This window comes from Branchiostoma floridae, chromosome 8, assembly GCF_000003815.2.
Source record: "Branchiostoma floridae strain S238N-H82 chromosome 8, Bfl_VNyyK, whole genome shotgun sequence".
NCBI lineage: Eukaryota > Metazoa > Chordata > Leptocardii > Amphioxiformes > Branchiostomatidae > Branchiostoma > Branchiostoma floridae.
In genome coordinates this window covers 6,723,348-6,734,429 of record NC_049986.1, presented here as the reverse complement: position 1 = coordinate 6,734,429, position 11,082 = coordinate 6,723,348, and the positions used below count along the sequence as shown (strand labels likewise).

Here is an 11,082-nt window from a genome sequence, read left to right as displayed (position 1 = left end):
CGAGTAACCACTGTACTGGCTTGACTTCGCCTTTCTGGCATTGACTTTGCTTCCATTTACGTACATCAGCAGAGCTTATAGCCTGCAGCGGCATTGACAGAACTCATTACAGATTATACGATGCAGGGTAGAATTGGATGTGACACTGACAATCCCATTTTTGTAATGGCCTACTGTAGATAAGATCGTTGTAAGATAGCTTTTCCAGGTGCAATTTTGCCAGGCTAATATATTTCAAACTGAAAATGTCCTAACAGGAGGGATAAGAAAAATTCAAAGGATCATAGAAATTGTGTGTTCATGTGTGTAAATGTAAAATAACTAATTTTCTTTGTTAATTGTTTATGCAACATTACACTCTTCTGTAATTCTGCTTTCATTTGTTTTTATTGTCTTAAGTAAAATTGAAATCATACAAAAATTCATGGGAATATGTTCACAAAAGCAAACATTTCAAGCAAAAAGCCATGTCAAGCCTTATTTTCATAGATTTTTCACGGTGGTCAAATACGGGCTCAAAACCTCCCATGTCTAGCCGAATTCGAACCCTCTTCCATGATGTTCCATCTGACGTAATTCGAACCGAACCCGTGTTCTATTTAGGTCATCTGCGGTCATTGCAGGTAAAACCGTGCTTTCTGGCATTTTCCCCCCAACTAACTTGAATCAGGCGAAAAAGATATTTTTTAACCAATATAAACAATTTTCTGTACAGTACATCCATGCTATCACTTTGTTTGGGACCTGTGATATTCAACGAAGCTACTGACGTTTGTGTTGGTGACCTTGGATATTATAAGTGTTGTTTACACCGGTATCAATTACACCCTCCCGCTCTCCGTGCGGCATGACATGCGTGTAAACATCGTTTAAGATCTCCACCAAGAAGAGTCCAACTTAACTCATTGACGGCTCAAAATGACCGCAACGGATTTCCCGAGATTTCTGTTTTTGGGATTTTTAAAAAATGCCTTAGATTTTGAATTATTGGTAATTAAGTGCGAAAAATGCCATTTTTACTCATATTTTTGACTGTAACTTTGCTTAAAATTAAAAATTAAAAAATCCCAAAAACAGAAAGTTTTATTTGCCTCTCAGATGATGAAAAATATAAAAATCGAGAATTTGCCATGGCACTTGCGGCCCATCTTATCAAGAGTATGGTCATATTGAAGGCCTTCCTTGAAACAGAAAATAATCGTCTTTGGAAGCAAAATCGAAACAAAACAACTATCTCAATTCAAACGGGAAGATTCAAACTATCTAAAATTGCGAGTTTAATGTTATTTTGAATACATTTTCCTTGTCATAACATTTTGCTTAGTTTGAAATATTTTACGGTTAGCAAATGGTAGGCCTCTTGTAACCCGATACTCTGTCGAACTCGCATAGCAACGGGAAAGAATACCCTAGCAACCGACCGCCGTGTTTACTGCATGGTGTAAAGTACTGTCATGAAATTTCCTTGGCACTCTAGCATACTATAAACTTTGGGTTCTAGATTACAGAAAATTAGTTACATATTTCACAGGCTCGCAAAGTGCAACACCATAGATCTCTATTCTATTTCATCTCGTACTACAGGCAGTAAAGTGATGAAAAATGTCCTTCTAGACGTGATGTGATATAATGGCTGTAAAGTGATACCCTACAGACGTTCCACAGTCGATGGAAAGTAATGAAATCTCTCATGGCTTGATATTAACGCCAGACGGAGAATGTGATTACAAGGTGTGGAGGGCTCAGACGTCATCTGACCAGCATACAAATGTAGCAATCTCCTGCACTGGGGTTTGTCAAGCTCTGCATCAACGTTTTCTGAATTCTTATGGGGACCATGGTTTCGATTTGAATGTCAGAAGTTCTGACGAGACTCTTCTTTGACTTTATTAGCTTTTTCCTTGAAGGCAAACCCCAAAAAAAGCAATAGAGAATTGATAACCAGTGTCTTTGATAACCAGTGTCTTTTAAGCAAATGTTCCTTGAATACTAAGTGGAAAAAGTCCTGTAGGTTTTGATTTGAATGTCAGAAGTTCTGACAAGACTTGTCTTTGACTTCATTAGCTTTTTCCCTGCAGCCAAACCCCAAAACCAAAAGATAACTGATAATCAGGGTCTGTCAAGCTGAACACAAATGTTCTTTGAATTCTTATTGGAAAAAGTCCAGTAGGCTTTGATTTGAATGTCAGAAGTTCTGGCAAGACTCCTTTTTGACTTCATTAGTTTTACAACTCCCTGCAGCCAACCCCCAAACCAATAGAGAATTGACAACCAGTGTCTTTCAAGCTGAGTATTACATGTTCCTTGAGGTTTAATTGGAAATAGTCCAGTAGGCTTCGATTTGAATGTCAGAAGTTCTGACGAGACTTGTCTTCGACTTCATTACCTTTTCCCTGCAGCCAAACCAAAAACCAAGAGCATTGATAACTGGTGTCTTTCAAGCTTAGTGTTCACGTTCCTTGAATTCTAATTGGAAAAAGTTAATTGGAAAAAGTCAAGTGGGCTTTGATTTGAATGTCAAAAGTTCTGACAAGATTTGTCTGTGATTTAAGATTTCACCCTGCTACCAAATCCCCAAACCAACAGAGAATTGATAACCAGTGTCTGTCAGGCTTACGATAATAGTGCCTTGAATTCAAACTGTAAAAAGTCCAGTAGACTTTGATTTGAATTTTAGAAGTTCTACGTAGACTAGGCTTTGAGTTCTTTATCTCTCTGCTGCATATCCCTATAACCAATCGAAAATGGGTGGCACATGGCCAAATGGCTTTAAAGTTTGCACAAGGTTTGTGATGTTTCTTGCATGAGATACCACCATACAAAGGTTTCTTTGATTTGTTGCCTGTTAGATTTTCACTGTTGTGTAGCCAAAACAGCAACGTTAGATGCTTTCAGTACGCTTTGATTTTGAATCAAAGAATGAATCCTCAACAACTGAGTATCAATAATCAGTTAAGTTAAGTTCAGTCTAGTTCATCATCTTATCAGATGTCAACACTGTATAATGCTCCAAAACAAAATGATTCATTTCAATTCTGTCTAGGGTGGAGTAATATTCAGCTGCTTTTGTCAGATTTAGCAACTAAGTTCGATAATAATACCAGAGGAGTAAATTCTCATCACGTGTATTGGAGGCTATCTGATAGGGAGTACAACGTGCCAAATGCATTACGGCTTCACATTTGATTCTTATTGAGCTGGGATTTGGAGCAAAGTGTTCCACTTGTCCTGAGACTTTGTCTTGAATAGTTCATTAAATGGAATGGAATGCCTTTGATCGAATCAACGAAGAACTTTTTTCATTGGTGGAGTAATTGTTCTCAGTGTAGTTGTAGAGAGAGCTGCTGATTCCTTGATAATGTCATAGGTAATGCAAGACATGTAGCCAAGTTACAGGTCCTATACATCTCAGCTTAACTGTTGAAAAGATAGAAATTTGATGAGAAAAGTTTATTCACATTCCAGTTTACAATGTTCCATTTAACTTCTGGAAATCGTTTGGTTTATTTTATGGGTGCATTGATATGCACAAAAACTGGATGTCCATGTGTGATGAACAATGTTTATTGGTTCTTGGCAGGAACACATATATGTACATACATGAACAGCTAGTGTTACCTAACCAGTGGGTAACTATTATCAAGGGCTAACAATAAGAGAAAACACATGTGATAAGTCAAACAACTCATGTTTTCTTCCATTCCTCACACAGATATTTTGGGCACCCCTAAGGAACCTTTTTGTGCCAGTCTTTCTCAACTGCTGGTTGGCAAAGTCAGCCCTCACCAACATGCTGGTAAGTTGGACAAAACTACTTGAATAAGTTGCTAAGTAAGTGGTACAATACAATGTCAGCAATAGGAAAGAATTCACCCTGAAGTTAACTGATTTGGAGATGATACAGACAATAAATTTGTTGTCCTGAATGAAAGGCTGGTGTTTTCACTACCAGATGTTATCTAGACTTTTTGACAGTGTTACGAATTTTTTACACTTTTTATGAAATGAATACAATGTTTTGATAAACGAAAAAGTGGCTCCTTATACTGATTTATTAGAGTAACCGTGACTGTTCGTTCACCTTTGATGACCGTACTATAAAGGTTTTGTTTATAAGTTTTTGACACAATAGTGCTGTCCATGGTGCTGAATTAAAGGCTGTGATTAAAACATTGTTCTTCATCTGAAGGACATCCTTTAGGAGGCTCTAAAGTTGTATATGCAGGGATTATGCTATACAGTTTATGTTTAAACATTGGAGAAGCTTTTTGTTCAGGAGTCCTAACACAATGTTGCTGTCCGTAGTGCTGAATAAAAGGCTGTGATTAAGACATTGTTTTTCATCTGAAGGACTTCCTTTCAGGCCTATGTGCATAGATCATGCATATAAAGTTCATACATATTTCAACATTGAAGGATGTTACTTTGTTCAGAAGTACCAATACTTTGTTCCAGAATGACTTGAACAGAGCCATGCAGAGAAGTCAGTCTGCCCTAGCACAGCAGGTCATCATACTCATAGCCACCCTGTTGTGTTTAGTCTTCACAAGGTTAGTACTTAGTACAAGATGGACAGGCTTGTGTCAAGCATACTGCAAAGGTCTTTCATAGTAACTCTTTTATTCTTGGAAAGTATTGAAATATATTTTTATATGTCTTTGTACTTGTATGTTCAATCCTTAGCTTACATAAGTTCATAATTCCATGACATTTTTAATCTTATCTGGTATGTATGACATGGTCAGGTTTGTGTCATAGACAGAATCCAGGTGTTCACTAAAATCCTTTTAAGCCCAGATATTCTGACATACTTTCAAGAATCAAATATTCAAAGAATCAAAGAATCAAATATCTGATATTCTTATATCATACAAATGTTCTATTTTCCTGGTAATATCAAGAATCAAATAATCATAAAACAGTAATGTTCTGCTATTGCTATAATATCAATTTCTCGAAATATTTTAGTGAAATGCAATAATTTTCAAAGCAAAGTATTGATGTTCTGATGCATGTGCAAACAAAGGTTTCATCTTACGTTTTCCTTTCCCTTCTACAGCATATGTGGAATACAGCACTTTGAGAGGGCAGGGAAGAACATCAACATGTTTGACTCCTTCTGGTTCGTGATCGTGACCTTCAGCACAGTAGGCTACGGTGACATCACCCCTGAACTCTGGGTGTCCAAAGCCATGGTCATCATCATGATCTGTGTGGCACTCATCATCCTGCCCATCCAGGTAACCAGGGGCGTTAATGTCAATGTTTTCTACAAACCCATTTCAATTCTATGTTTTGATGATGCATCTTGCCCAGGGCTGTCTCAAACTTGAAATTTTTTGTCTTGTATTGCTAGCTTTTGTTGCTAAATCTAAATCTAAATCTAAAACTAAAATCTTCATCAATGTCATGTCAAAGAGATCAGATGTAAGCCACAAACAAACAAAAAAGCGAATTTCTGTCCCATTATATAAGGATGGGTCTTGAAGACAGCCTAGATCTTACCATCCAAGCTTGCTATCACTAACTCATTGTAATAAGATTTAAAGTATATGACATATTGCTTTTGTATTGGCCCTTTGATGCACAGTCTTTGCATGGTATTGTTCCAAAACAATCTGCACATTTGATTGAATAGCAAAAAGCTAAAATGACATTAGTTTTGCTAATCATAATCATTATCATAATCTGATATCATAACAAAACTTACTAATTTGATTCCACAACACACATTGTTAGAGATAAAAATTTTACTCTTCATATTTGAAGTTGCTAAGCTTGGGTGACCTCAGCTTCCTCTGTTGTTGTCTGTGCTTATTTTTGTTGCCCTGAGCTTTCGGTGGTGGCAATATTGTGCTGTTTTGATACTTTGTGCACTCTTCTTAGAGTTTCCATGTGTTCTTGATGGTGTACCCATATGTGTGTTCTTGTTGGAGTTTCTGTGTGTTCCTGTTAGTGTTTCTGTGTGTTCTAGTTGGAGTTCCTGTTGTGTGTTCTTGTTTTTTTTTCTTTCTCTCCTTCTTCTGTCCAAAGATTAAGTTTACATCACTACACTTTTACATCTCAGCTGAGTCGCCCAAAATACCGCAAGCTGGTAGGTTAGTTAAATTTAAGAGCCAGCTAGATATTTGATTCCCTTTTCCCTATTAATAACCCTATGCTGACAAGACATTTTACAACTGATTGGCTGAAAGACAGATTTGAACCTTCATGAACCAATTATCCATGCATTCAAACTTAAATTGAGTGAACAGTTGGGATAGAACCCACAAGAAATGGTAAAAAAAAATTGCAGAAATAATGTAGTGCAATTTTCGAGTGAAGGTTGTGAAGACCAATGCTATAGAATTTCATCAAACTCTCCATGAATTCTTGGATTCAGCATATCATAGGTCTACCGGTATTGATGCAAAAAAGGATGCCATCTTCTCTTTTTTACTGCTTAGGGCTGGGGCTGAGAAAGGAGGAAATATGTTTAATTTGCTGGCAGATGTTCCTTTTTTTGCTAATTTTTCTGTTGTTTCCATGTTATCATGTTGAATTGATGCAAACCTTATGGCTGGAGTAGGCGACAAATACTAACACAGGCAGACAGGCCTGGCATATGGGTGGATTCAGATTGGTGAGAACAGTGAGCACTAGGGGTGGGTACCGGTACAGAAAATCCAGGTCCGGTTCAGGTCCAGAGGATCAGGTCCAGGTTTGGACCTGAACCTGTACCTGATTCAGTATGACTTGTGAAAACATGTAAATGGATGATACTCACAACAATGGTCTATATTTCATGACAAAGAAATTTGTTTGGTAGAGTATCATACTCACTCTGGCGTTTTAAAATTCTACAACGCTAACTGCCTCAGTCTGTACAATTGACTGTAAAACTTGGTAGAGATGACTATAAACTCTACTCTGCTTCGCTGTAATTTATTTGACCTGCAAGCACCAAAACGTATGAATGCCTGATCAAGCAATCTGTTAATTTTCTGATAGGTCCACCTAATTTTTTCAATTCTGTTTTTTTTCCGGACAGGTCCAATTAGAAATAACGGTTTTGTACTGGTACCTTGTACTGGTACCCACCCCTAGTGAGCACAAATCCTGGCATGCAGTTTGGACCCTGTGTGACTTCACTGCCAACTTTTCTCACAACTTCAACAAGAACTGACCCTCTCTCTAAGACGTTTTCAGTCCTAAGTCTTCTCTGGTTTGAAGCGCAAGCATGTTACAGTGCTCTGATAGTGCTTGCAGTGGTAGACATTGGCCCTCCTTCAACTGTAAAAATGGTAGTTAGGATCATACCGTAGATATGACATGATTATTCAGAAATGCATACACTCAAAATAGAGAATTTATATTCATTTGTAACCTGACAGCTTTATTGCCATCTTGTAAAATAATTAGAAAACAACTCATTTTAGAATGGTAAAATAATATTTTTGTCAAACCTTTGCCACATTAGTTTTTGCCACATTCAGAATATTGCTAACATTGAATGGATAATATAAAAAAACATATAGATGTATGCTTTGAAGCCTCGAGTAATGGTTTTGAACACACAAATACATACTATTATATCATTTCAGACATTCTAATTATCCATGTTTTCTGAAACTCAATTAAATCCTTCATACATCATTTCTATTGTATCCATTCTATGAACTGCCATAGCCTGAATGAGGCAATAACATTTTGTGTGAATTACTTTGAATCAATTTGAAACGATCTTTTCAAGGGTCAAAGTGTGTAATGCTTTTTAGACGATCTGATCTTCCATGTTTCCTCCTGATTGACAGTTTGAACAGATGGCATTCCTGTGGATGGAGCGTACCAAACAGGGTGGCAGTTACTCCCGCCAGCGAGCCGAGAGCGAGAATCACGTGGTGGTGTGCGCCACCCAGCTGCAGACCGACGTCATCATGGACTTTCTCAACGAGTTCTACGCACATCCCAAACTACAGGTGTGTACGGTCGTGTGTACCTTTGTAACGGTACTGGTCTATCTAAGAGCAAGATTTCAAAGTTTTGTTGGATTTCTGTTATAACACTGGTTTGCCTTTATCCATAGGGTAACCTATATCCATCATTTTTGAAATCATATTTTATAGGGATACAAAAATTGAAGGATTGTGATTTCAGACTGCAATATTTTCAAAATTCTGTAGTTTGAAACCACAATATCTTTAAGTACCTTGTTTTTGAGAACAACGGATATAGGTTACCCCGCGGATAAAAATGTGAGCTAGCATTGACAATTGTGGGAGCAGAGACATAAGGACAAAGTTGTGACATTTTGGGAGAGATTTCAATGCAGTTGTAGATTCAGGTATTGGAAAGATCTAAATTCAGATCAAGAGGCAAAATCATGAAACCATCAAATTATCTGATGTTGTTTTCATAACTGTTAGTTTCTCTGATGACAAAAAAGTTTTATCACACTGGCCTTGTTTCTTTCTCGAGCACAAGCCACTTTTTACCTTTAACAACAAAAACACCACTTGTTACCATCCCAGGACTACTTTGTGGTCTTGCTGGCCCCATCAGAGCTTGACAACAACCTGAGAAGAATCCTGTCTGTTCCTCTCTGGGCCCAGAGAGTCATGTACATCCAAGGGTCAGCTCTCAAGGACCAGGACCTGGTCAGGGCAAAGTGAGTAATGCAGCAGTGCCACCTAGCAACTGTGTTGATAAGTGCAGCGTGGCGTGGAGACTTGTTAACATATTCTTATTGCTTACATCCACAAAGTGACTGTTTATGTACAATACAACATCTTGTCTTTCTTTGTGAAGCCTCATTGTAAAGAGGAATATGACTTGCTTGCAGTGTTTCTATCTTCTCTTGTCTTGTAATGATCATCTCCTGAAGCTGTGTACTGCACCAGTTGAACTATCTGCTCTCTGACTCTTTATGTACTCTGTTCTGTTGTGGTGTGGTTTTTGCTGAATGTTCTTGGTGGTTTGACTTACTAACAGTTACATGTGACCTTCTGCTAACCTTGGTGATTCTCTGCCCCATCCCTGCTGCCACCCAGAGTGGATGACGCTGAAGGCTGCTTCATTCTTGCCTCCAGGAATGAGGCCAACCCAGCTGCAGTAGTAAGTCTGCTCATTCCTACATCAGAAAAACAGAGCTATAATCATTTCTTTACAGTCAAACTTCACACAATTCTCACCCTGGTATCCATTCCTGTTGTATCTCTGTATGATAGCCCTATCCAGTATCAGGGCTTGAAATACTTTTTTCTGCATACCTGCACTGGTGCAGGTAACATTGAAAATTACCTGCACCAGACAAACTTTACCTGCACCACTTTAAATCTAGATCTCTGGATCAAACTAAAATTGTTCAGGAACCATTTCTATTTTTTTCTTTTCTACTTCATAGGTTGTAACAGTTAGTGCCACTCATAACAATCCATATACAGCTACATGTACATCATAGGGCATTTATGTATAAAACCCAGTTCATGGACCAGTGCAGGTTAGGCGCAGGTAGACATAAAAAATATCTGCACAGCTCCAATTTTACCTGCACTAACCTGGCATATGCAGGTGGTATTTCGAGCCCTGAGTATCCTTTGGGAAATGTAGATGAATAGACACAAAATACATGATTGTAGAAATGGATAGCAGGCTACGCAACCCATCTATAAAATCACTGTGCTACTATTCATTGAAAGTTTCCTACTAGAGGTTTTTGGGATCGGAGTAAACTGTTTTAGTTGTCTGATGCAGAGTATGAAGACTGAACTATCAGGAAAAGGTTTATGAAATTTTACATGAGTCATCCATGGTTCTCCTTTAGAAATATGTTTTGCAACATTCAAATGATCATTTTTGCCATTTTTTCTAGCTGTGTGCAACATTTTTACACTGTCAATTAATGGTGATATGATTGTGTAAGGATTCAGTGTTAGTTTGATTTGGTTTCAACCACTATGAAGTTTATAGAAAACATCTCAGACAACAGATATTTCTGAATATGTATAATGAATTGATAAATGCAAATCTATCACCATTATGTAAAGCATACATACAGCAGTATTGGTGTGTGTACCTCTTTGCTTTTGTGTGCTAGTGTAGACAGTGACAACACTGTACACATGCACTCCTTATACCTGTATTTACCTTGTATACTTACTAATATCCTCTACATGAAAACCTATCCTTCTGAGCCTCACCAAACAACTTTAAGTTAATTGTTTCTCATCATACAAACGTTCAATGCATAATTTTCAAAAATACAAATTTTGATCTTAATTTTTTATTTATTTTGCCCTCTGGGTTAAACATTAATTTCATATTTGCCACCAATTGTTTGAATTTGTCTGTTATTGCAGCAGTTTCAATTCAGCAAAAATCTGTTTCACTTCCAACGAAAGGATTTTATGTTTGCTTCGTTCTTGTGAGTTTGTCAAATTTTCTTCAGACGTTACAACGCTGAATTACTCATATTGTAAGATGAGGGCAGCTGACGGTTAATTGTATCTTCTACAGCAAGCCTCGGTCAGGCACAGCCTTTGTCCGGTCAGCCCAGATTTTAGCCATACTCTCAGCTTGACCGTCCCTCAAGAGCGTTGTGCTGGACGCAGACTTGAGGTGATCAAATTCACGCATTTGAAAAATAAGATTGATGATTCATACATGATGGGAAACAATCATCTTCTTTTGTTTGGCCTGCTTTTATTTCTTTCCATTCAATGGCCGTTCACAATACACATGAAAAATCAAACAAAACAAAACAAACAAACAACAACGTTTGCTGTCATTGGACCAAGTCTGAAAATTCTACCCGAAAGCAACTCCAATTTTTTAAAGTTTGGCAAGTACTTGAAAGAAAAAAGACTGAAATTAGTAGTACATGATGTTCAAATCACCTGGTGTTCCTGTGGAGGGTCTATTTGGTGCACAACCATGACAGGCAACACAGCAGTTTTCCCCACACATGCAGTTTTACCCTCACTCACCCTTTATTAACCCAGGTTGGTGCCTATCATGCTGGGACTAAATCTGCAGAGGTAAAAGCTTATTCCACACAAATAGTCAGAATCTTGGAAGTTCTACTAAACTTTTACCCTTTCCTAT

At 37.7% G+C, this 11,082-nt stretch overlaps 1 protein-coding gene across 17 annotated transcripts in view; it reads left to right on the top strand.

Moving 5' to 3' along the window:
* Positions 1-11,082, top strand: part of LOC118421649 (potassium channel subfamily T member 2-like) — a 151,816-nt gene that overhangs the window by 118,107 nt on the left and 22,627 nt on the right. For 14 of the 17 annotated variants that reach the window (XM_035829069.1, XM_035829071.1, XM_035829070.1 and 11 more), the window contains 7 exons: positions 3,713-3,796; positions 4,456-4,550; positions 5,060-5,240; positions 7,794-7,958; positions 8,511-8,647; positions 9,030-9,093; positions 10,495-10,596. In XM_035829069.1, the coding sequence (XP_035684962.1) occupies positions 3,713-3,796; positions 4,456-4,550; positions 5,060-5,240; positions 7,794-7,958; positions 8,511-8,647; positions 9,030-9,093; positions 10,495-10,596 (828 nt within the window). Of the gene's footprint in view, positions 1-3,712; positions 3,797-4,455; positions 4,551-5,059; positions 5,241-7,793; positions 7,959-8,510; positions 8,648-9,029; positions 9,094-10,494; positions 10,597-10,979; positions 11,016-11,082 lie in introns of all 17 variants that reach the window. The other 3 variants (XM_035829085.1, XM_035829077.1, XM_035829076.1) reach the window with 2 other exon arrangements.